This window comes from Protopterus annectens, chromosome 14.part0 (assembly GCF_019279795.1).
Source record: "Protopterus annectens isolate FY-2018-M chromosome 14.part0, PAN1.0, whole genome shotgun sequence".
Lineage (NCBI taxonomy): Eukaryota > Metazoa > Chordata > Ceratodontiformes > Protopteridae > Protopterus > Protopterus annectens.
Window position 1 is genome coordinate 55781964 of NC_056748.1, and position 27409 is coordinate 55809372.

General features: G+C 39.8%; 1 protein-coding gene across 1 annotated transcript in view; it reads left to right on the plus strand.

Moving 5' to 3' along the window:
• The window catches only part of PLEKHS1 (pleckstrin homology domain containing S1), a 452990-nt gene extending 426269 nt beyond the window's left edge, over positions 1-26721 (plus strand). Inside the window, exons 9-12 of the mRNA XM_044055523.1 lie at positions 2472-2552; positions 13040-13120; positions 13245-13317; positions 26603-26721. Of these exons, the coding sequence (XP_043911458.1) occupies positions 2472-2552; positions 13040-13120; positions 13245-13317; positions 26603-26721 (354 nt within the window). The remainder of the gene's footprint in view (positions 1-2471; positions 2553-13039; positions 13121-13244; positions 13318-26602) is intronic.
• Positions 26722-27409: the final 688 nt, after the last annotated feature.

Sequence of the window (27409 nt, forward strand, 5' to 3'; positions counted from 1 at the left end):
TCATCCAATATTTTGTAATTATTTGCTCTACTTACGATAAGCCTGTTTCATCAGTTATAGTTTCATATCCTACCATAACTGAACAGGATTCTTTGTCAGGCCACCAAAAGATTCAGCAACACCCACATTGTGTTTAAATTTTGAAACTTAAAAGCTACCTTTCCATCATTTGACCTTATCCTTAAATCAGGCCTCAAATAACTTTCATCTCCTTAGAAGTAGTCACATTAACCAGGAAGATTTCTGAATTGCAAACACTTATGAGTAAAAAGCCACATACAGTTAACATAGGGATATGGTGCTGTTAAGGACAAATGTATCATGAATTCCCCTAAGGAAACTCCCCAATGCCTCTTCACCAACATACCTACTGGCATACAATTAATAAGGGACATGCCTTCATTCATTCAATATTTCGTGTCCATGCCGTCCATCTTCAGGTTTCCCTTCCTCAATTCAATAACACTCCTCATACTCAGAACTGTTTCTTTTTCCCAGGGAGGATCACACAGGTTACTTTTCACACGTTAGTTCCCTTTTGAAAGGGAAAAAAATGTGAGAAGGAGTCTCAGTAAACAGCATGCAAATAACAGTCTCACAGCCCTATTCTTGCATAAATCTAAACATTAGAATGATACTACTTTCTGGGCACTGACCATCGCAACTCCTTTTGAATCAACTTTCACATGGTATTTATTTCTATAGAGGATCTCTGCTCTCTCTCTCTCTCCCCTCCTGACTGCTGTGACCTCCATCATCTCTTCTACCAACATCATTCTGATGGCTCGCACCAGACTTTTCCATTCTTTTCCTAAAATTGTCAAGAAAGTCATTTATGTCCCAAATCTTTTTGAACTGTTCCCTATACTTTTAAGAGGAATTAATCTCAGTGTTGCAGACATACCAATCTCCTGGCCCATTACCTTTTGAGTTTGGATCGTCCCTCCCACTGACTAACCTGCTACACCAGAGCCAGTAACACTTCCAGGTTGCCCTGCTGACTCCCAGCTCCTACCTCCATATCATCAACAGAGAGTTTCAGCTTCCTTCTTCCAGTATCATTCAGGATACAACTCTCTGTTGTCATCATAGTGCTTGAAATCACCTTGATTTACTGAGCTCCCAGATAACACCAAACCACCATCTCCCGCTTATCTCTAGGTAGCCCTAACACCTCTTCCAAGATTTTGGCCTAGTATACTCAGCCATTACAATCTGTCATGAGGATAGCAGAGAATATAAAACAGCGCTCCTCCTTCTCTGCTCATATTGCAAACTAGGATTGTCCTTGCACACCAACCATGTCCCTGAGGTGGGAAACATCTTATAGAACCTTAACATGGCAACTGTCCATCATAAACCCTTACTGTATTGCTGCCTATCTAACAAGCTGTTTCCTGCAGTGATAACTGTGGCATTTAACAAACCTATGCCATGACTTATCATCTATCCCTTCCCTTTTACCTACTCCTTGAACTACATTGAACTGCCAGTCTAGATAGGGGGTCTCTGCCACATTTTGCCTTAACCAGTATCAGCCATTCTTCCATGAACCTAAGGCAGTCTTATCTCTTTACCCCTTCCAGCATGTTTATATTCTTGTAGTTTTTCAACTGCGTCTGTTTTGAAGGCCTACTTTATTGCACCAGTAAAGGTTTGGGAATCATGTCAATCGTCCAATAACACATTCCATGAATGCTGATAGTCTCAAGAAGTTCACTGAAACCATTTCCAGCAAAATCATAGTAAAGCAAGCCTCCCTGCTTTAAATGGCACAATGATAGGCAAAAGAGAATAGTCCACTGTTACTTAAAATGGTTGTAACAAAACTTATCAGATCACAAACAATCTTGACACGCACCTACATTTCTCTCACTTCACAAATGTTTTACAGATGGTGCCTTTTCACCTTTTTTTTCTGTTCTGTCTCCATTACTCTTAACTGCCAAGCCACCTATAAAGCAGCCCTGTCTCCCCTCTAGCTCAGCACATGCAGCTTCCATACCTGTTTGTGACCCGTCTTCATGAGACAAAATAATGTCTAATTTTTGTTCCATTTTCCAGCACCAAATGTCAGACATGCTCCCCGTTTCATTGACAGGGCTCAGAAATACTCCATTTGTTGATTAATTAAAGCACCTAATCTCCCCTTTCAAAAATCTACTTAAAACACATTTGGTGGAGAGAAAACATTGAGCTTAGTCTGCCATCTTTCATCACATCTCATTAGTACCCTCATCGATATGGATCATAAACAAATATGTAAGGTGATCTAGAACTTTAATTTCTTCTGTAAATTTCTTCACTTTTAGTTCTTAATATATCTAAATCATCATAAACAAAACTTTTAAGCAGGTATGTTTTCATTCAAGATTCAACAATTTTCTGCTAAATGTTAACATTTTCACAATTAATATTACAGCTAAAATGCTCCACGTCTAACCACCTTTTCTCTGTATCGGTTTTTATAGGACAACAGTGTTTCAGCACTGAAATGGAAACCTCATACCTTACCGTCGGACCTTTTTAACAGGGAAGGAAACATAAAAGAGGTAAGGAGCAATACTGATGCAAGAATTTTGATGAAGCTTATCTGCAAAGATGAAAGTGCTTAATAACTGCGTTAATAAAGAGTTTTTATATTTTTCCTTTGATGGAGTTTTTATATTCTAAGGTGGCCTCTACATATCAGTGGAACGGTGACGTGCAGGGCTTTGGGTTATCGGTGGTTTACTGCACTTTTGGCTGTATGTCTTTGGCCTCTACATATCAGTGGAACGGTGACGTGCAGGGCTTTGGGTTATCGGTGGTTTACTGCACTTTTGGCTGTATGTCTTTTGTTGTAACCAGGAAACTTTAAAGAGGAAGAAGAGTTAACAGGTTGTCAAGTGACATCATTTTGAATTTGGGCATGATCACTTACAGGTTTAGGAGAGAAAGATCTAGATTGGTCTCCAAGGATTTTCATTTTTTGGTATTATGAACATCCACGAAAAAAATTCCTTCCCAATCTTGGGAAGGAGAACTGGTTCTATCTCTCCTTGGGACAGCATGTGCTGAAGGACAGGAGGAAACAAAAGAGTCTGATATGCAGGATGAGGAATGACCTCTGGAAAGGAAGAAAGGAGGAATTTCCTCCTATTGTCAACTGTAACCCTATTAAATGATTTTCAGAACCCATTTGTCTGAAACAGTCTGTTGTCAAAGAGAAAAATGGAGATTCAGAATTTCTGGAATAGAATAGGGGCCAGGGCAGGAAGGATCACAAGGTCTCTTGAATGGTCATTCAGACTTGTTGGACTGTCGTTGGTTTTGGAAGATTTAAGACTTCTTTTTGGAACCCCTTTGCCACTTCTTCCTAGACGTCTGTTTACCTGAATTCTGTCGAGCATGTTTATTTTTTTTTCAAACTCGAATGAGGAGAAAGAAAATCCCTGGACAATTTGGAAGAGGAGGGCTGAAAAATCTTAGAGATTCTCTGGATCAGCTTCAGCTTGCTCCTTTGATCACTTGTTTTGATCACCTCTGAAGAGGGGACAAACTCTAAATTGCTGTCTAAGGGAGAATTTAAAATCATTTTTTTAATCACCTGAGACGTTCTGAGAATGCAGCCAAGCAAACCTCCTTAAAACAGTACCAGTGGCCATAACACTGGAAGAATTATCAACAGAATCATACATACACCGCAAAAAGTGAGTAGTGATCTATGTAACAGGAGAAACTGATTTATTTAAAATATTTTTTTTTCACAAGAAGAAATTGTAGATGAAACATTCCTCATACTTTCACAATATGTCAGAATGAGCTTTAACATAGGAGCGTGACAATTTAAAATTCTGAAAATCAAAGTTGCAGAAGTATACACTTTTTTCCCCATAGCTATAATTTTCCATCCTTATTAGAAGAATAAGATTGGAATTAACTGCGTGCTTAGCAGCAGTTGAGTCAACTAAGGGCTATAGCAGTTGGGTCAGGTTTGGGAATAGTGTATACAAATTTAAAAGATTAAGGAACTTTATACAGCCTATCTGCCTTTTTAGGGACAGCTGGCTGACTATAAGGAAAACTGCAGGCAGTAAGGAACACATCTTCTAAAGCAGACAGGTCAAGAGGAATAGGCATAGGTTCTGGAAAATTCTTCTGTAATAACTTGTAGTATTTTCTGAGGGACTGAGAAACCCCAGTGTTTTCTCACTGAAGAGACTGGAACATTCTAGCAATAGTCTCAAAGAAAGAAAACCCCCCACATGAAGAATCAGAAACTGAGCTGTCCTCTGAGTCTGAATCAAAAACCTGAGGACAAAACCCTGAATTCATCCCTGCATCCTCCTGATCAGATTCAGAGTCTTGAATCTCTTCAGGAAAAAGTGACGCCCCTCTTTCTTTTGCCAGAAACTACTCTACAAGAAGGATCAATAGCCCAAATTAAACCCTGAACCAGTCCCAGTAAACTACTCCTGTACAAAGAAATTTGAGGAGGGGCAGATACCTATTTGTTTCTTTTTCACAGGAAAATTGGGGCCAACCGTGTTACTAATGGCAGCCACTGCTTCCCCAGGGATAGGCACAGCATTCTGACTTAACAGGGAAACCTTACTTTTTCCATTTCCCAGAATGACAAGAGTGGCTGTCCCTTGCCCACTGAGAGGACGTGGCTAACCCTGGTCCATAGTGGCTGGTGCTACACTAGAGGGAATCTGGGTAAAAGAGTTGTCTGAGGTACAACAAATGGTCACTGCACAGCCACCTACCTCTAGCTGAGACAAATTGCTAGCCTGCTTTGGTGGCAAAAGCTGTTTGATTATTGTTTTCTTTTTGTGGCTGAAAGAAGGACTGACCATGGAACTGACAGTCTCTTCCATGGTGAAGCCAAAAATGGTGCCTCTTTTCCCAGGGAATACAAGGGGCAAATGCTGGTAAAGCTACCAGTCCACAGAAGATACTTTTTTGACAGAAAAGACAGTAAAAAAAAAAACACTTTCAAAAAATGCAGAATTAAACACAATTTTTCCACAGAAAATAACTTTCCTGAAGAGCAAAGTAATAAAACATCAGTAAATATAAGAAAAGGGTTGTTAGGTTTCCCTTAAGGGAACTTATCTGTCTAGAAAAGGAAAACAAGCCAACTGCCAATCCTCATAAGCCTCAAAGGAGTGTACCTTTTAGGGCAGTAAAGTTCTGAAGGGCTTCATGCCCAAACTTGTCTTGTAGTGAGCTCATCTCTGCTGCTTGACAGTTCGGGGGAGTGGAAGGTGCCCTGAAGCGTTAGAAGCTGGATGGTTGTTTTATCCTTGGCGGGTTATAATCCATATAACTACCGTATTAGTGATCAATATGAGGAACATCTGAGGGCAGTAATGACATTCTAATTTCTTTAATTATTAAAACCTAATTTTACCTGTAAGGGTAGTGAAAGTTACAGTTGTATGTATATACATAATATAATTTTGAAGAACTGGGAGGGTGCAATATGAAATGTGTGACTGTAAATGGCTTGGGAGTCGGAGTTGTGTAGTGGTTAACATTGTCACCTCACAGTAAGAGTTCTCTGGTTTTATTCTTGTCTGGGGTGCCCTCTGTGTTGAGTCTGCATGTCCTCCTTCTGTTTGTGTGGGTTTCTTCTGGGTACTCCGGGTTCCTCCCACATTACAAAGACTCTCATTTGGAGCATTTCTTCCCTGGCCTCTACTGAAAATAAGCTCTGTCCAGTCAGACTTTCCAGGTCGACAAATGTTAAATAAAACAAATAAGTTTAAGATTTCAGATTCCATTTAAAGGGATACAATGAAAAGAATCCAAGAAGTAAAGTATAGTTGAAAGACACTGTTCAGTCTTTTGTATAATCTTGTAATCCGAGATTGAGTTTAATACATTTAGTCAGTGCACGTGAAGGGTAATAAAGCTGATGGCTAGACAGGAAACCAACATCATCATCTGAATAAAAGGCTGAGTTGTACTGAGGATGTATAAAGAAAATGTCTGCCATACCTGGTGACATCCATAAGGCAATTGCAAAATTTTCTTATTTTAAGATGAAGATCGCGGATGAAAGGGCGATATTTTGTAAGGTAAGTTTGACAACTGGAGTTCATTATGTGAATACTTTCACTGAGATTCTGAGGAAGTTCTGGTCATGGAACAGAACAAGAGCTTTATTTCTTGTATTTTGTAATAAAAGTTGTGCCTAAATTAACGAGTCAGCATTTTTGTTTGTTTGTTTGTTTGTTTTATTATATTTTAGTTTATACTGCTGGGAATTTGTCTGGTTACTTGCACTGATATATGAACATACATATATAAGTTAACTAACATTTCAGTAAAGGGAAGATGAAGGCTGAATGAAATGTGAGTAGAAAAAGCCAGCCAAAGATAGCCATTATTCTTACTATTATAGAATAATACATAATAGATTCATAGGTTCACAGGTAAGTACCAGGCGAGCTGCCCTTACAGGCCATTTTAAGCCTAGCCAGTTTCCCTTTTTGTACTCAAAATAACCTTTCCCATTTGGTTGTAGACTGGACTTACTCATCCCATGATCAATAATTATATAGTACCCTAATGAGAATAACTGGGATCATATCATAGATAATTTGAGGGGACCCAGGCATGGGATAGGGCATTTAGGCGATACCTCTGTCCATTAGTAGTACAGGGTGCAGTCCTGGGGTAAATTTTCTGTTTCCCATCCATAAATCTAAGTTGTGCTTGAAAATGGACAGGGATAAACTCTGTTTTATGTAGATGGAGAGTCTGTTGCATAGCAGTGGTATCCTCTGTGAAGTACACCTGTTCCTCCAATCCATTCTATTCATGTTACATAAGATGTTTTGATCCCTAGACCCAGCATTTATGATGCAGCTTGATTTGCTGATGTGCAGTAAATCCATCAGTGATGGATGCCTTGTATACCAGACTGAAGTCACCTATTATCAGCCTGTAAGATATGGAGTATAGTGACAGGGCTTTAAGTCGGTCCATGTAAGACATGTTGTTTAGACTTTGCGTCCTTTTAGTACTGTATTTCTGAAGACATTCCAGTTGTTGCCTATGTCTGGACAGATCCATGCCAAAGGGGGCATTATATTCACTGACTGTCCTAATGAGGGCTGAGTAAAGGGGAACAATGACACCCCTAGATCTAGACACAATCGCTTTGTTTATAAGTTATCCAATGTAGAAGGATTCTCTTGCAACGATGGACACATGTTGATCAAAAGTTAGGTCACTGTCCATGTACGTTACCATATCCGGAATAACTTGGTCAGCTCTTAGGGGGGAATTGTCAGTGTCTTAGTTCCCTGCAGCAGATAACTTCTCAAAGGACACAATATTGCATTTTTGGCATTTAGCTGTAGTCCATGATTTTGGCACCAGTCATTTGTATGGGACAAACCTTCCCGCAGGATGGCTAAGTCATCCGGGAATTCAGTGACTACTCCTAGCTTGTAGTCATCTGCAAACATAGTTAGCCAAAGCCCTTTGTTATTAGCTTTTACTTCAGAAAAATAGATGCCAAATAGGAGAGGTCCAACACAGAACCTCGGGGAACTGCACTGGTGACTGGTCTCTTTGTGGAGGTAAGTGCCACTATTTTGATTATCTATGTCCTAAAATCTTTTACCTTTCAGTTATCTAACAAAACTTCTACCTTATATACTGTTCTGACACAAACCTCATGCATCGTCAACAGTTGCATATCACTGACTGCCATTTATTTTCTTACCTTAATTTCAAATTTATTTATTTATTTATTTGCAGTTGGTTTACCAGGATAGTCCATTGGGCCAAGATGAACCCGTTTTCAATGGAGTCCCGGGGAGAAAAGCTCCAAAAAACAAGCAAGGTTACAATAGGTTTTAGATTAAATTCTTCTTTAAAATCTAAAAATTGACTCACAAATTGCAAATATTACTAATGAATCTATATATCAGTGCTTCTTTCAGATTTACATCAAATTCATAACTCAGTGCACACTGCTTCAACTCAGGAGCATATCGGGTCACTATTTCTTTGGCCTTCTGGTTTCAATGATTAAAAAGAAGTTTTTTCCAATATTATTAATACTTTGGATTTAGATTATCCCTTTAGCATTTCAGGAATATGCTTGTAGCTTTTATTTGGAGATTGGCAGTCCAGAACAACCAGTCTCAGCATTTACCTGAGATTTTTAATAGAACAGATACTCACAATCTTCAGGGATCATTTTTTTTTTCTTTCAGATGGGTTTATAAATACTGTGAGAACACCAGACACTATAGCTGCCAACTTCTTTTCTTTCACAGGGGTTTATAAATACTGGGAGAACACCAGACACTATAACTGTCAACTTCTTTTCTTTCAGAGGGGTTTATAAATACTGGGAGAACACCAGACACTATAACTGCCAACTTCTTTTCTTTCAGAGGGGTTTATAAATACTGGGAGAACACCAGACACTATAACTGCCAACCGCATATAGTTTATGCGTGAAAGCGCTTCGTTTTCTTTGCTCCATTATCGTCGTGGTCTTCATATGGTTTACTTACTTTGGATTTTTTTAGTAGGGGTTTATAAATACTGGGAGAACACCAGACACTATAACTGCCAACTTCTTTTATTTCTAAGGGGTTTATAAATACTGGGAGAACACCAGACAATATAACTGCCAACTTCTTTGCTCAAGAATAATGGATAAAGCCAAAGATAATGGCAGAATAAAGTCTCAACATCAGAAACACTTTTTAAATATTACTCTAATTCATTTAAAAAGTTAATAGAATAACACATTTTTACATCAACGTGCATTTCTTGGACAAAAAGAAGTATGAAACTCTAATATCTGGTGTGGTTGTCTATAACTGTGAATAATTTATAAGCAAAATCTATTTTTTTATGAGCAACAGGGCAAAAACATGAGGCAAAATCAGGGGCATTCTGTGAAATCAGGGACAGTGAAAGGTACGTATTACTCCTGATGATGGCTAAACAACAGGCACATGTCTAGTGTGACAGTACTGATGTCACACTACATATTGCTATTTGCTGAAATATCGCTATAGTTTATGTGTGTGTGCGTGTGTGTGTGTGTGTGTGTGTGTGTGTGTGTGTGTGTGTGTGTGTGTGTGTGTGTGTGTGTGTGTGTGTGCGTATGTGTGTGAGTGTGTGTGTGGGTGTGGGTGTATGCGGGTGTGTGTGTATGTGGGTGTGTGTGAATGTGTGTGTGCATGTGTAATGTCAATAGGAGATGTAGGGTGTGTGTGTGTGTGTGTGTGTGTGTGTGTGTGTGTGTGTGTGTGTGTGTGTGTGTGTGTGTGTGTGTGTGTGTGTGTGTGTGTGTGTGTGTGTGTGTGTGTGTGTGTATGTGTGTGTGTGTGTGTGTGTGTGTGTGTGTGTGTGTGTGTGTGTGTGTGTGTGTGTGAGTGGGAGATGTGCATGTATGTATGTGTGTGTGTGTGTGTGTGTGTGTGTGTGTGTGTGTGTGTGTGTGTGTGTGTGTGTGTGTGTGTGTGTGTGTGTGTGTGTGTGTGTGTCAGCATGTGTGTGTGTGTGTGTGTGTGTGTGTGTGTGTGTGTGTGTAATGTCAGTAGGAGATGTAGGGTGTGTGGGTGTGGATGAGTGTGAGATGAGTAGATGGACCTCGGTGGGACTGGCTACCTTTATGTGGTACAGGGGCTTGTTGCAGTGTATCTCCGATGTACCTGTTCCCATCTCAGTGAAAGCAACACATCACTCAGACAGATGTCAACCACCTACTTAACTCTGATAGCCTTTGAATCATCCGTAAATCCAGAAACAAAGAGGACTGCGACAATGTAACAGTGATACGGTATATCAACAAACATGGAGAACCCAGTCATACCCCATTTGCATTCTTACTATTATAATTTAGGGACAAGATGAATAAGTGAATCTTATTCTTCTAGTGGCTTAAACTCCAAACAAAGAGCATATCCAGGCAAACCTCAAGATTTCTTGAGCAGCACCATGGCAAAAAACACTTTTTAATGCTGACAAAGGTACAAGGAGGCCGTTTTGTGTGTCATTGAACTCACCGTCTTCTCATTCTGTTCCAAGCTTCTTTATATAACAATCAGTGATGATCGGTACCACCTTAAATGACTGAAAGAAGGACCCAATAAATGCTTTTCAACAAGCTTGTCTGACCCTAAGGGTATTGTTTAAAGTAAAAATAGAAAAGACAAACTTAATTTGTATAGATCCACGTTGGCTCAGACAGCCTTGGTTCACACTTTTAGCTCACCTGTTTGTGACTTGTTGAAAACCTCTGCCTTTGCGTATCAGACTGGTTCCAAACAAGGAAGAGTTATTTATCCAGATCTCAAGTTGTTAAATATAATAGCCTGAAGGATTTCAGGTTGATTCCACATAAGATACTCCTTCTTCATTTGATTTGTATATTATAAAGGAAGCTAGATGACAAATGCTAAAACATTACACCCTTTGAATTCACTAGATTTATTCCTTGCTATGAAACAAAGCTTTGGACCCAGTTATTTACTCACTTCCTGAGGTCCTGGGAAACCTAACCTATATTCAACACAGGTTTGGCCTAGTCATCCGATATTTTGTAATTATTTGTTCTTCTTACGATAAGCCTGTTTCATCAGTTATAGTTTCATATCATACCATAACAGAACAGGATTCTTCATGTAAGGCCACCAAAAGATTCAGCAACACCTGCATGGTGTTTAAAGTTTGTAACTTAAAAGCTACCATTCCATCATTTGACCTTATCAGTAAATCAGGCCTCAAATAACTTTCATCTCCTTAGAAGTAGTCACATCAAACAGGAAGATTTCTGAATTGCAAACACTTATGAGTAAAAAGCCATATACAGTTAACATAGGCTTATGGTGCTGTTAAGGACAAATGTATCATGAATTTCCCTAAGGAAACTCCCCAATGCCTCTTCACCAACATACCTAGTGGCATACAATTAATAAGGGACATATCTTCATTCATTCAATATTTAGTGTCCATGCCGTCCATCTTCATGTTTCCCTTCCTGTCTTAACTAACACTCCTCATACTCAGAACTGTTTCTTTCTACCAGGGTGGATCACACAGGTAAGTTTTCACACAGGTTAGTTCCCTTTTGAAAGGGAAAAAATGTGAGAAGGAGTCTCAGTAAACAGCATTCAAGTAACAGTCCCACAGCCCTATTCTTGCATAAATCTAAACATTAGAATGATACTACTTTCTGGGCACTGACCATCGCAACTCCTTTTGAATCAACTTCCACATGGTACGTATTTCTATAGAGGATCTCTGCTCTCTCTCTCTCCCCCCTCCTGACTCCTATGACCTTCTCCATCATCTCTTCTACCAACATCATTTTGATGGCTGTCACCAGGCTTTTCCATTCTTTTCCTAAAATTGTCAAGAAAGTCAGGCATGCCCCATATCTTTTTGAACTATCCCCTATACTTTTAAGAGGAATTCATCTCAGTGTGGCAGATGTACCAATCTCCTGGTCCATTACCTTCTGAGCTGGGATCGTCCCTCCCTCAGACTAACCTGCTACACCAGAGCCAGTAACACTTCCAGGTTTCCCTGCTGACTCCCAGTTCCTACCTCCATATCATCAACAGAGAGTTTCAGCTTCCTTCTTCCAGTATCATTCAGGATACAACTCTCTGTTGTCATCATAGTGCTTGAGATCACCTTGATTTACTGAGCTCCCAGATAACACCAAACCACCCTCTCCCGCTTATTATTTCTAGGTAGCACTAACACCTCTTCCAAGATTTTGGCCTAGTATACTCAGCCATTACAATCTGTCATGAGGATAGCAGAGAAAATAAAACAAAGAGCTCCTCCTTCTCTGCTCATATTGCAAACTGGGATTGTCCTTGCACACCAACCATGTCCCTGAGGTGGGAAAAATCTTATAGAACCTTAACATGGCAACTGTCCATCATAAACTCTTACTGTGTTGCTGCCTATCTAACAAGCTGTTTCCTGCAGTGATAACTGTGGCATTTAACAAACCTATGTCATGACTTATCATCTATCCCTTCCCTTTTACCTACTCCTTGAACTACATTGAACTGCCAGTCTAGATAGGGGGTCTCTGCCACATTTTGCCTTAACCAGTATCAGCCATTCTTCCATAAACCTAAGTCAGTCTTATCCCTTTACCCCTTCCAGCATGTTTATATTCTTGTAGTTTTTCAACTGCGTCTGTTTTGAAGGCCTACTTTATTGCACCAGTAAAGGTTTGGGAATCATGTCAATCGTTCAATAACACATTCCATGAATGCTGATAGTCTCAAGAAGTTCACTGAAACCATTTCCAGCAAAATCATAGTAAAGCAAGCCTCCCTGCTTTAAATGGCACAATGATGGGCAAAAGAGAATAGTCCACTGTAACTTAAAATGGTTGTAACAAAACTTATCAGATCAGAAACAATCTTGACACGCACCTACATTTCTCTCACTTCACAAATGTTTTACAGATGGTGCCTTTTCACCTTTTTTTTTCTGTTCTGTCTCCATTACTCTTAACTGCCAAGCCACCTATAAAGCAGCCCTGTCTCCCCTCTAGCTCAGCACATGCAGCTTCCATATCTGTTTGTGACCCGTCTTCATGAGACAAAATAATGTCTAATTTTTGTTCCATTTTCCAGCACCAAATGTCAGACATGCTCCCCGTTTCATTGACAGGGCTCAGAAATACTCCATTTGTTGATTAATTAAAGCACCTAATCTCCCCTTCCAAAAATCTACTTAAAACACATTTGGTGGAGAGAAAACATTGAGCTTAGTCTGCCATCTTTCATCACATCTCATTAGTACCCTCATCGATATGGATCATAAACAAATATGTAAGGTGATCTAGAACTTTAATTTCTTCTGTAAATTTCTTCACTTTTAGTTCTTAATATATCTAAATCATCATAAACAAAACTTTTAAGGAAGTATGTTTTCATTCAAGATTCAACAATTTTCTGCTAAATGTTAACATTTTCACAATTAATATTATAGCAAAAATGCTCCACGTCTAACCGCCTTTTCTCTGTATCTGTTTTTATAGAACGAGAGTATTTCAGTACTGAAATGGAAACCTCATACCTTATCGTCGGAGTTTTCTAACAGCGATATAAACATAAAAGAGGTAAGGAGCAATACTGATGCAAGAGTTTTGATAAAGTCTTTATCTAGAAAGATGAAAGTGCTTAATAACTGCTTTAATAAATTGTTTTTATATTTTTCCTTTGATGGAGTTTTTATATTCTAAGGTGGCCTCTACATATCAGTGGAACGGTGAAGTGCAGGGCTTTGGGTTATCGGTGGTTTACTGCACTTTTGGCTGTATGTCTTTGGCCTCTACATATCCGTGGAACGGTGACGTGCAGGGCTTTGGGTTATCAGTGGTTTACTGCACTTTTGGCTGTATGTCTTTGGCCTCTACATATCCGTGGAATGGTGAGGTGCAGGGCTTTGGGTTAGCGGTGGTTTACTGCACTTTTGGCTGTATGTCTTTGGCCTCTACATATCTGTGGAACGGTGATGTGCAGGGCTTTGGGTTATCGGTGGTTTACTGCACTTTTGGCTGTATGTCTTTGGCCTCTACATATCCGTGGAACGGTGACATGCAGGGCTTTGGGTTATCGGTGGTTTACTGCACTTTTGGCTGTATGTCTTTGGCCTCTACATATCAGTGGAACGGTGAGGTGCAGGGCTTTGGGTTATCGGTGGTTTACTGCACTTGGCCTCTACATATCCGTGGAACGGTGACGTGCAGGGCTTTGGGTTAGCGGTGGTTTACTGCACTTTTGGCTGTATGTCTTTTGTTGTAACCAGGAAACTTTAAAGAGGAAGAAGCGGTAACAGGTTGTCAAGTGACATCATTTTGAATTTGGGCATGATCACTTACAGGTTTAGGAGAGAAAGATCTAGATTGGTCTCCAAGGATTTTCATTTTTTGGTATTATGAACATCCACGAAAAAAAATCCTTCCCAATCTTGGGAAGGAGGAACTGGTTCTATCACTCCTTGGGACTGCATGTGCTGAAGGACAGGAGGAAACAAAAGAGTCTGATATGCAGGATGAGGAATGACCTCTGGAAAGGAAGAAAGGAGGAATTTCCTCCTATTGTCAACTGTAACCCTGTTGAATGATTTTCAGAACCCGTTTGTCTGAAACAGTCTGTTGTCAAAGAGAAAAATGGAGATTCAGAATTTCTGGAATAGAATAGGGGCCAGGGCAGGAAGGATCACAAGGCCTCTTGAATGGTCATTCAGACTTGTTGGACTGTTGTTGGTTTTGGAAGATTTGAGACTTCTTTTTGGAACCCCTTTGCCACTTCTTCCTAAACGTCTGTTTACCTGAATTCTGTCGAGCATGTTTATTTTATTTTTTTCAAACTCGAATGAGGAGAAAGAAAATCCCTGGGCAATTTGGAAGAGGAGGGCTGAAAAATCTTAGAGATTCTCTGGATCAGCTTCAGCTTGCTACTTTGATCACATGTTTTGATCACGTCTGCAGCAGAGGGGACAAACTCTAAATTTCTGCCTAAGGGAGAATTTAAAATAATTTTTTAAATCACCGGAGAGGTTCTGAGAATGCAGCCAAGCAAACCTCCTTAAAACAGTTCCAGTGGCCATAACCTTGGAAGAATTATCAACAGAATCATACATATACCACAAACAATGAGTAGTGAACTATGTAACAGGAGGAACTGATATATTTAAAATATTTTTTTTCACAAGAAGAAACTGTAGATAAAACATTCCTCATACTTTCACAATATGTCAGAATGAGCTTTAACATAGGAGCCTGACAATTTAAAATTCTGAAAATTAAAGTTGCAGAAGTATACACTTTTTTCCCCATAGCTATTAATAATTTTCCATCCTTATTAGAAGAATAAGAATGGAATTAACTGCGTGCTTAGCAGCAGTTGAGTCGAGTAAGGGCTATAGCAGTTGGGTCAGGTTTGGGAATAGTGTATAAAAATTTATAAGATTAAGGAACTTTATACAGCCTATCTGCTTTTTTAGGGACAGCTGGCTGACTATAAGGAAAATTGCAGGCAGTAAGGAACACATCCTCTAAAGCAGACAGGTCAAGAGGAATAGGCATAGGTTCTGGAAAATTCTTCTGTAATAACTTGTAGTATTTTCTGAGGGACTGAGAAACCCCAGTGTTTTCCCACTGAAGAGACTGAAACATTCTAGCAATAGTCTCAAAGAAAGAGAAACCCCCACATGAGGAATCAGAAACTGAGGTGTTCTTTGAGTCTGAACCAAAAACCTGAAGACAAAACCCTGAATTCATCCCTGCATCCTCCTGATCAGATTCAGAGTCTTGACTCTCTTCAGGAAAAAGTGGCATCCTTCTTTCTTTTACCAGAAGATTCTCTACAAGAAGAATCAATAGCCGAAATTAAACCCTGAACCAGTCCCAGTAAACTACTCCTGTACAAAGAAATTTGAGGAGGGGTAGATACCTATTTGTTTCTTTTTCACGGGAAAATTGGGGCCAACCGTGTTACTAATGGCAGCCACTGCTTCCCCAGGGATAGGCACAGCATTCTGACTTAACAGGGAAACCTTACTTTTCCCATTTCCCAGAAAGAGAAGAGTGGCTGTCCCTTGCCCACTGAGAGGACATGGCTAACCCTGGTCCATAGTGGCTGGTGCTACACCAGAGGGAATCTGGGTAAGAGTTGTCTGAGGTACAACAAATGGTCACTGTACAGCCACCTACGTCTAGCTGAGACAAATTGCTAGCCTGCTTTGGTGGCAAAGGCTGTTTGCTTATTGTTTTCTTTTTGTGGCTGAAAGAAGGACTGACCATGGAACTGTCAGTCTTTTCCATGTTGAAGCCAAAAATGGTGCCTCTTTTCCCAGGGAATACAAGGGGCAAATGCTGGTAAAGCTACCAGTCCACAGAAGACACTTTTTTGACAGAAAAGACAGTAAAAAAAAAACACTTTCAAAAAATGCAGAATTAAACACAATTTTTCCACAGAAAATAACTTTCCTGAAGAGCAAAGTAATAAAACATCAGTAAATATAAGAAAAGGGTTGTTAGGTTTCCCTTAAGGGATCTTATCTGTCTAGAAAAGGAAAACAAGCCAACTGCCAATCCTCATAAGCCTCAAAGGCGTGTACCTTTTAGGGCAGTAAAGTTCTGAAGGGTTCATGCCCAAACTTGTCTTGTAGTGAGCTCATCTCTGCTGCTTGACAGTTTGGGTGAGTGGAAGGTGCCCTGAAGCTTTAGAAGCTGGATGGTTGTTTTATCCTTGGCGGGTTATAATCCATATAACTACCGTATTAGTGATCAATATGAGGAACATCTGAGGGCAGTAATGACATTCTAATTTCTTTAATTTTTAAAACCTAATTTTACCTGTAAGGGTAGTGAAAGTTACAGTTGTATGTATATACATAATATAATTTTGAAGAACTGGGAGGGTGCAATATGAAATGTGTGACTGTAAATGGCTTGGGAGTCGGAGTTGTGAAGTGGTTAACATTGTCACCTCGCAGTAAAAGGTTCTCTCGTTTTATTCTTGTCTGGGGTGCCCTCTGTGTGGAGTCTGCATGTCCTCCTTCCGTTTGTGTGGGTTTCTTCTGGGTACTCCGGTTTTCTCCCACATTACAAAGACACTCATTTGGAGCATTTCTTCCCTGGCCTCTGCTGAAAATAAAGTCTGTCCAGTCAGACATTCCAGGTTGACAAATGTTAAATAAAATAAATAAATAAGTTTAAGATTTCAGATTTTAGTTAAAGGGATAAAATGAAAAGAATCCAAGAAGTAAAGTATATTTGAAAGACACTGTTCAGTCTTTTGTATAATCTTGTAATCCAAGATTGAGTTTAATACATTTAGTCAGTGCACGTGAAGGGTAATGAAGCTGATGGCTAGACAGGAAACCAACAGCATCATCTGAATAAAGGGCTGAGTTGTACTGAGGATGTATAAAGAAACTGTCTGCCATACCTGGTGACATCCACAAGGCAATTGCAAAGTTTTCTTATTTTAAGATGAAGATCGCGGATGAAAGGGCAATATTTTGTAAGGTAAGTTTGACAACTGGAGTTCATTATGTGAATACTTTCACTGAGATTCTGAGGAAGGTCTGGTCATGAAACAGAACAAGAGCTTTATGTCTTGTATTTTGTAATAAAAGTTGTGCCTACATTAACGAGTCAGCATTTTTGTTTGTTTGTTTTATTATATTTTAGTTTATACTGCTAGGAATTTGTCTGGTTACTTGCACTGATAGATGAACATACGTATATACGTTAAGTAACATTTCAGTAAAGGGGAGATGAAGGCTGAATGAAATGTGAGTAGAAAAAGCCAGCCAAAGATGGCCATTATTCTTACTGTTATAGAATAATACATAATAGATTCATAGGTTCACAGGTAAGTACCAGGTGAGCTGCCCTTGCAGGCCATTTTAAGCCTAGCCAGTTTCCCTTTTTGTACTCAAAATAACCTTTCCCATTTGGTTGTAGACTGGACTTACTCATCCCATGATCGATAATTATATAGTACCCTAATGAGAATAACTGGGATCATATCATAGATAATTTGAGGGGGCCCAGGCATGGGATAGGGCATTTAGGCGATACCTCTGTCCATTAGTAGTACAGGGTGCAGTCCTGGGGTAAATTTTCTGTTTCCCATCCATAGATCTAAGTTGTGCTTGAAAATGGACAGGGATAAACTCTGTTTTATGTAGATGGAGAGTCTGTTGCATAGCAGTGGTATCCTCTGTGAAGTACACCTGTTCCTCCAATCCATTCTATTCATGTTACATAAGATGTTTTGATCCCTAGACCCAGCATTTATGATGCCGCTTGATTTGCTGATGTGCAGTAAATCCATCAGTGATGGATGCCTTGTATACAAGACTGAAGTCACCTCTTATCAGCCTGTAAGATATGGAGTATAGTGACAGGGCTTTAAGTCGGTCCATGTAAGACATGTTGTTTAGGCTTTGTGTCCTTTTAGTACTGTATTTCTGAAGACATTCCAGTTGTTGCCTATGTCTGGACAGATCCATGCCAAAGGGGGCATTATATTCACTGACTGGCCTAATTAGGGCTGAGTAAAGGGGAACAATGATACCCCTAGATCTAGACACAGTCCTTTTGTTTATAAGTTATACAATATAGAAGGATTTTCCTGCAACGATGGACACATGTTGGTCAAAAGTAAGTCACTGTCCATATACGTTACCAAATCCTGAACAACTTGGTCAGCTCTTAGTGTCAGTGTCTTAGTTCCCTGCAGCAGATAACTTCTCAAAGGACACAATATTGCATTTTTGCATTTAGCTTTAGTCCATGATTTTGGCACCAGTCATTTGTTTGGGACAAACCTTCCCGTAGGATGGCTAAGTCATCTATGAATTCAGTGACTGCTCCTAGCTTGTAGTCATCTGCAAACATAGTTAGCCAAAGCCCTTTGTTATTACCTTTTACTTCAGAAAAATGGATGCCAAATAGGAGAGGTCCAACACAGAACCTCAGGGAACTACACTGGTGACTGGTCTCTTTGTGGAGATAAGTGCCACTATTTTGATTATCTATGTCCTAAAATCTTTTACCTTTCCAGTTATCTAACAAAACTTCTACCTTATGTACTGTTCTGACACAAACCTCATGCACCATCAACAGTTGCATATCACTGACTGCCATTTATTTTCTTACCTTAATTTCAAATTTATTTATTTATTTATTTGCAGTTGGTTTACCAGGATAGTCCATTCGGCCAAGATGAACCCGTTTTCAATGGAGTCCCGGGGAGAAAAGCTCCAAAACACAAGCAAGGTTATAATAGGTTTTAGATTAAATTCTTCTTTAAAATCTAAAAATTGACTCACAAATTGCAAATATTACTAATGAATCTATATATCAATGCTTCTTTCAGATTTACATCATATTTATAACTCAGTGCACACTGCTTCAACTCAGGAACATATCGGGTCACTATTTCTTTGGCCTTCTGGTTTCAATGGTTAAAAAAAACTTTTTCCAATATTATTAATACTTTAGATTTAGATTATCCCTTTAGCATTTCAGGAATATGCTTGTAGCTTTTATTTGGAGATTGGCAGTCCACAACAACCAGTCTCAGCATTTACCTGAGATTTTTAAAAGAACAGATACAATCTTCAGGGATGATTTTTTTCTTTCAGAGGGGTTTATAAATACTGGGAGAACACCAGAAACTATAGCTGCCAACTTCTTTTCTTTCAGATGGGTTTATAAATACTTGGAGAACACCAGACACTATAACTGTCAACTTCATTTTTTTCTAAGGGGTTTATAAATTCTGGGAGAACACCAGACACTATAACTATCAACTTCATTTTTTTCTAAGGGGTTTATAAATTCTGGGAGAACACCAGAGACTATAACTGCCAACTTCTTTGCTCAAGAATAATGGATAAAGCCAAAGATAATGGCAGAATAAAGTCTCAACATCAGAAACACTTTTTAAATATTACTCTAATTCATTTAAAAAGTTAATAGAATAACACATTTTTACATCAACGTGCATTTCTTGGACAAAAAGAAGTATGAAACTCTAATATCCGGTGTGACTGTCTATAATTCTGAATAATTTATTAGCAAAATCAAATTTTTTATGAGCAACAGGGCAATAACATGAGGCAAAATCAGGGGCATTCTGTGAAATCAGGGACAGTGAAAGGTACATATTACTCCTGATGGCTAAAGAACAGGCCCATGTCTAGTGTGACAGTACTGATGTCACACTATATATTGCTATTTCCTGAAATATTGCTATAGTTTATGTGTATGTGTGCGTGTTTGTGTGTGTGTGTGTGTGTGTGTGTGTGTGTGTGTGTGTGTGTGAGTGTGTGTGTGTGTGTGTGTGTGTGTGTGTGTGTGTGTGTGTGTGTGTGTGTGTGTGTGTGTGTGTGTGTGTGTGTGTGTGCGTGTTGGTGTGTGTGTGTGTGTGTGTGTGTGTGTGTGTGTGTGTGTGTGTGTGTGTGTGTGTGTGTGTGTGTGTGTGTGTGTGTGTGTGTGTGTGTGTGTGTGTGTGTGTGTGTGTGTGTGTGTGTGTGTGTGTGTGTGTGTGTGTGTGTGTGTGTGTGTGTGTATGTGTGTGTGTGTGTGTCTGTGTGTGTGTGTGTGTGTGTGTGTGTGTGTGTGTGTGTGTGTGTGTGTGTGTGTGTGTGTGTGTGTGTGTGTGTGTGTGTGTGTGTGTATGTGTGTGTGTGTGTGTGTGTGTGTGTGTGTGTGTGTGTGTGTGTGTGTGTGTGTGTGCATGTGTAATGTCAGTAGGAGATGTAGGGTGTGTGGGTGTGGATGAGTGTGGGATGAGTAGATGAACCTCTGTGGGACTGGCTCCCTTTATGTGGTACAGGGGCTTGTTGCAGTGTATCACTGATTTACCTGTTCCTATCTCAGTGAAAGCAATACATCACCTCAAACAGATGTCAACCACCTACTTAACTCTGATAGCCTTTGAATCATCCGTAAATCCAGAAACAAAGAGGACTGCGACAATGTAACACTGATATGGTATATCAACAAACATGGAGAACCCAATCATACCCTATTTGCATTCTTACTATTATAATTTAGGGACACGATGAATAAGTGAATCTTATTCTCCTAGTGCTTAAATTCCAAACAAAGAGCATATCCAGGCAAACCTCAAGATTTCTTGAGCAGCACCATGGCAAAAAACATGTTTTAATGCTGACAAAGGTACAAGGAGGCCTTTTTGTGTGTCATTGAACTCACTGTCTTCTCATTCTGTTCCAAGCTTCTTTATATAACAATCACTGATGATCGGTACCCCCTTAAATGACTGAAAGAAGGACCCAATAAATGCTTTTGCACAAGCTTCTCTGACCCTAAGGGTATTGTTTAAAGTAGAAATAGAAAAGACAACCTTAATTCATAAAGAACCACTTGGTTCACACTTTTAGCTCACCTGTTTGTGACTTGTTGAAAACCTCTGCCTTTGCGTATCAGACTGGTTCCAAACAAGGAAGAGTTATGTATCCAGATCTCAAGTTGTTAAATTTAACAGCCTGAAGGATTTCAGGTTGATTCCACATAAGATTCTCTTTCTTCATTTGATTTGTATATTATAAAGGAAGCTAGATGACAAATGCTGAAACATTACACCCTCTGAATTCACTAGATGTATTCCTTGCTATGAAACAAAGCTTTGGAACCAGTTATTTACTCACTTCCCAAGGTCCTGGAAAACCTAATCTATATTCAACACAGGTTTGGCCTAGTCATCCGATATTTTGTAATTATTTGCTCTTCTTACGATAAGCCTGTTTCATCAGTTATAGTTTCATATCATACCATAACTTAACAGGATTCTTCATGTCAGGCCCCCAAAAGATTCAGCAACACCTGCATGGTGTTTAAAGTTTGTAACTTAAAAGCTACCTTTCCATCATTTGACCTTATCAGTAAATCAGACCTCAAATAACTTTCATCTCCTTAGAAGTAGTCACATCAAACAGGAAGATTTCTGAATTGCAAACACTTATGAGTAAAAAGCCATATACAGCTAACAAAGGAATATGGTGCTGGTAAGGACAAATGTATCATACATTTCCCTAAGGAAACTCCCCAACGCCTCTTCACCAACATACCTACTGGCATACAATTAATAAGAGACAAATCTTCATTCATTCAATATTTAGTGTCCATGCCTTTCATCTTCATGTTTCCCTTTCTGTCTTCACTAACACTCCTCATACTCAGAACTGTTTCTTTCTACCAGGGTGGATCACACAGGTTAGTTTTCACACAGGTTATTTCTCTTATGAAAGGGAAAAAATGTGAGAAAGAGTCTCAGTAAACAGCATGCAAGTAACAGTCCCACAGCCCTATTCTTGCATAAATCTAAACATTAGAATGATACTACTTTCTGGGCACTGACCATTGAAACTCCTTTTGAATCAACTTCCACATGGTACTTATTTCCATAGAGGATCTCTGCTCTCTCTCTTTCTCCCCTCCTGACTCCTGTGACCTTCTCCATCATCTCTTCTGCCAACATCTTTATGATGGCTCTCACAAGGCTTTTCCATTCTTTTCCTAAAATTGTCAAGAAAGCCAGGCATACCCCATATCTTTTTGAACTGTTCCCTATACTTTTAAGAGGAATTAATCTCAGTGTGGTAGACATACCAGTCTCCTGGCCCATTACTTTCTGAGTTGGGATCGTCCCTCCCTCTGCATAACCTGCTACACCAAAGCCAGAAACACTTCCAGGTTGCCCTGCTGACTACCAGTTCCTACCTCCATATCATCAACAGAGAGTTTCAGCTTCCTTCTTCCAGTATCATTCAGGATACAACTCTCTGTTGTCATCATCGTGCTTGAGATCACCTTGATTTACTGAGCTCCCAGATAACACCAAACCACCTTCTCCCGCTTATTATTTCTAGGTAGCCCTAACACCTCTTCCAAGATTTTGGCCTAGTATACACAGCCATTACAATCTGTCATGAGGATAGCAGAGAAAATAAAGCAAAGAGCTCCTCCTTCTCTGCTCATATTGAAAACTGGGATCGTCCTTGCAGACCAACCATGTCCCTGAGGTGGGAAAAATCTTATAGAACCTTAACATGGCAATTGGCCATCATAAACCCTTACTGTGTTGCAGCCTATTTAACAAGCTGTTTCCTGCAGTGGTAACTGTGACACTTAAACCTATGTCATGACATCATCTTTCCCTTCCCTTTTACCCACTCAGTGAACTATATTGAACTGCCAATCTAGATAGGGAGTCTGAACCAAAAACCTGAGGACAAAACCCTGAATTCATCCCTGCATCCTCCTGATCAGATTCAGAGTCTTGAATCTCTTCAGGAAAAAGTGGCGTCCTTCTTTCTTTTACCAGAAGCTACTCTACAAGAAGAATCAATAGCCCAAATTAATAATAGCGCAAATTAAACCCTGAACCAGTCCCAGTAAACTACTCCTGTACAAAGAAATTTGAGGAGGGGTAGATACCTATTTGTTTCTTTTTCATGGGAAAATTGGGGCCAACCGTGTTACTAATGGCAGCCACTGCTTCCCCAGGGATAGGCACAGCATTCTGACTTAACAGGGAAACCTTACTTTTCCCATTTCCCAGAAAGAGAAGAGTGGCTGTCCCTTGCCCACTGAGAGGACGTGGCTAACCCTGGTCCATAGTGGCTGGTGCTACACCAGAGGGAATCTGGGTAAGAGTTGTCTGAGGTACAACAAATGGTCACTGTACAGCCACCTACCTCTAGCTGAGACAAATTGCTAGCCTGCTTTGGTGGCAAAGGCTGTTTGCTTATTTTTTTATTTCTGTGGCTGAAAGAAGGACTGACCCCGGAAATGACAGTCTGTTCCATGGTCAAGCCAAAAATGGTCCCTCTTTCCCAGGAATACAAGGGTCAAATGCTGGTAAACCTACTAGTCCACAGAAGATACTTTATTGAGAGAAAAGACAGTAAAAAAAAAAAACACTTTCAAATAATGCAAAATTAAACAATTTTTCCACAGAAAATATGTTATCTGTTTGTTTACACTACTTTAAAACACTCTATGGTGATCTCCGCTTTATGCTTCAATGTTTTCTGGTTTTGTGGTTTCCAGTTCGAGGTTTGGAGCTTTGATATTCTCAGCTTTTGAGTTTGTGATATACACCCTTGTTTGTGTGCATGTCTGTGTGTGTGTGTGTGTGTGTGTGTGTGTGTGTGTGTGTGTGTGTGTGTGTGTGTGTGTGTGTGTGTGTGTGTGTGTGTGTGTGTGTGTGTGTGTGTGTGTGTGTGTGCGTGTGTGTGTGTGCATGTGTGTGTGTGTGTGTGTGTGTGTGTGTGTGTGTGTGTGTGTGTGTGTGTGTGCGCATGTCTGTGTGTGTGTGTGTGTGTGTGTGTGTGTGTGTGTGTGTGTGTGTGTGTGTGTGTGTGTGTGTGTTGTGTGTGTTTATGTGTGGTGTGTGGATGCATGTGTGCGTGTGTCAAGATGTGTGTGTGTGTGTGTGTGTGTGTGTGTGTGTGTGTGTGTTGTGTGTGTCTGTGTGCATGTGTGTGTATATATGGGTGTTTGTCTGTATGGGTGTGTGTGTGTATGGGTGTGTGGTGTGTGTGTGTGTGTGTGTGTGTGTGTGTGTGTGTGTGTGTGTGTGTGTGTGTGTGTGTGGTGGGGGGCTGCAATATAAGAGTAACAAGAAGGCTCTAATTCCTTTCACTTTTTATCTAAAAATCATTAACACTGCCATTGTGTTTGTGTGTGTGTGTGTGTGTTTTGGAGGCCATATGTTAATCTATGTGTGTTGGGGGGGGGGTTGCCATGCGTTTAAAGAATCGCATTAGTTATAATTTCTTTCACTCACGATGATAAGCATATACCTTAGATGGTTTGGCAGGAAGAGGACATGTGAAACTAACTGCACAGTGGTGCAGTGAGTATCACTGCCATTTTGCAGTGCTTTGTTCTGGTTGAGTTCTTGGTTGTGACTTTTTTGTGTGTAGTCTGCATGCCCTTCTATGGCACCTATGTCTCTAATGACTACAGGCAGCTGTTAATCTTCCAGGACCCTGAGGTATAAATATCTTATTTTCCAACCCACTGCTTATGCTGCCAAGTATACCAAAACTTGTCAGGAATTTGAGATGCATGACTAGGTTTAAAAAGGCCCTTAAGGTTGTTAGCCTAATACACACCTATGAACCTGTAACCCTCCCTGTCTGGGCGCTTATTTATATGTGCATTGATTTCCTCCAGCACCTCAAAGACATGTAGTAGGTGAATTAGTATTCCTTCCATTTTTTCTGAAGGTGAACATGCGAGTGTGTGTGTGTGTGTGTGTGTGTGTGTGTGTGTGTCTGTGTGTGTAAAAATAAATATCACCTATTTTTTCTTTGTATGTGCACACGGTAATACTGGGCACATACAAAGCTCTTCTGGGACGCAGTAAGAAGTGCACTTAACAAGCAGTTATCTTCTGAGAATCAGACATAAAATACATGATATAATGTTCAGGCATTTATAGCTTCTAGGGATCTGGTAGCCTCTTCACCCCAGATTGAAAATATAGATTTTGACATGGACTTAGTGGTGTCCCCTGCCTTCAACCACACCCATTCTAAACCCAGTCCTGCTCAGACATGTGGACAGGAGGTTGCTGTCAAACCTCATAGAATCAAACCTCAGAGATATGCACAGGTCATTATAGCTTGTGCCGGGGGCTAGGAACAATGTAGCTATTATTTATTTTAGTCTTCTCACATACCTCAGAGGTGTACAAAGAAGGCTTCTACAGCTTGTGTAGGGCAGTGTGTTGTCTAGGAGAAACAAGTTGGAAGACATTAATGTGATCATTATTTTCTTTCACTTTCCTCATATTTATACATCAGGCAGACATACGGATGGCTACCTTAGGGGGTAGGTGAGGAGTGAACAGGGATGTTATGTATGTGTATGAAAGCAGTCACTTGAAATACATGACTGTTGCCATTTGAACTGCTGATTTCATCCCAATCCAACACCAGAGGGGTGCAGGGGGGTGGGGGAGGAAGTAGACAGTATTTCAAGATAGGATTTATGTATCCGCACAAACATTTCACTTGTTAGTTTATTGTGAGCTACTATTTTGTCAGCTTTTATTAAACCTTGGACACAACTTATATTTTCCTCAAAATAAAAATAAAACTTTGTTTTCTTACTCATAATTTATGTTAAGGCAACCACTGGATGAAGAGGTTGAGAATGCTCTGAAATGCACCCCAGAACATTTATAACCCTATGGCTTCAGACCCAATGACTTAATTTAGTTAACTCAAACACAGATACTACAATGCTCTTTGGCCAGATAAGATGTATTGAAGGGATGCAAGGAAAAGTAAAGCTGAAAAGCAACACTGGATTTCTTTCCTTAATCATAATTTTTGTTCAAACTATCATTGGATGAAAAGGTTCTAAAAACTCTTTAAACTGCATTCAGAGTGTATAGAAAGTCAAATCTTGAAAAAAGCTGAAGACTAAGGTAAAATTTGAGAAAAGGAAGACCAACATAAACACAAAGCGTAGGGAGCCCAGGATGGAGAAAATAGGGGGAAGCACTGGAGGATGTTTTGGGGGGAAAATAGTTGGCAGTGTGGTGGGGGGGTCATGGAGCACTTTGTCTAGGGCAACATTTCACCTAAGGCCAGCAATGTGCTTAGGGTTCTTATAATGTATCATCATTTCAAATAAAGACCAGTCAATATCAATGTCCCTCTGGGAGTTGGGTCACCACAGTGTGGTACACAAGCCTGTCAAACTGTAAGAGCATTGCTGCAACAGTTCAGCCTGCATACGCTATCCTAGAGCTCTGTAGCATGAACTAAACATCTATTTAGGAGGGGTGGCAGTGATGGGGTGATACTTAGTTTGGAAGTGTCCAGGGGTTCTCAACTTGACACTTACTCAGAACTCCCAAAATGCTGACACCAACCCTGCTTGCCACCATTTATTTTTTCATATGTAATGAAATAGAAACACACGAGGAGACTGAGCTGTGCTCTTTAAGCTTATTTCAATGTCCAGAAAATGCACATCTATAAAGAAGCATTATATAATGCAACCTGACTCTGTTTTTTGGAAATCTAGTGCTGCTGGCATTCTCAGCAGAATCTCAGCGTGCACAAACTGCTTATGAATCTTTGAAGAATGTACGAGGAGACATTATGAAACAGAAAAAGAACTATGAACATTGTTTACAGATGTGAAAAGCTCATGCCTCTCAACCTCTTAGTGCAAAAAATCTGGTCAAAGCCTAAAATAATGGTCGGACAAAGGCCCAAAAATAGGAAACAGATTTTAAATATTTGCACCTACAAACTTAGAAATTTGCTAGAATAATAGGTTTTTTGTTAGCATGCATTTTCTGAAGGATATGAAGTCTGAAAGTCAAATGTATGTCATTATCTAGTGACTTCAATCCTCAGTTATTTGCCAGCAAACTACAAATCTTATGAGGAGCAGACCAGAAAATATGAGGCAAAAATCTGGACGTTGTGTAAATCTGTCAGCCAGGAGGAACAACAAAGACCTCTTAATGTATTTATTGAGAAACTATATTGGTGAAGACAGAGGGTAAACTGTTGCAGGGTATATTTAAGAAGGGTTTACTATCATGTTGTCGAGATGGACTCGGTCGACTACACTTCATGAGAAGTCCGAACCTCGAACACTAGCAATGTTGAACAATAATGTAGAAGTATAAATCTTCCCCCCATATCGACCCATATAACTGCTCGTCCCAAAATCACATTCAATTTGCAATTTGACATTACCCGATTTTGACACTGTCAGTTTTTGCGGTCGTGGGTTGATGATATAGGTTCATAGGTTGGTACTAGGCTATTGGCCCTAGGGCCTATGCAAGCCTAGCCATAACAATTCCCTGGATATTTC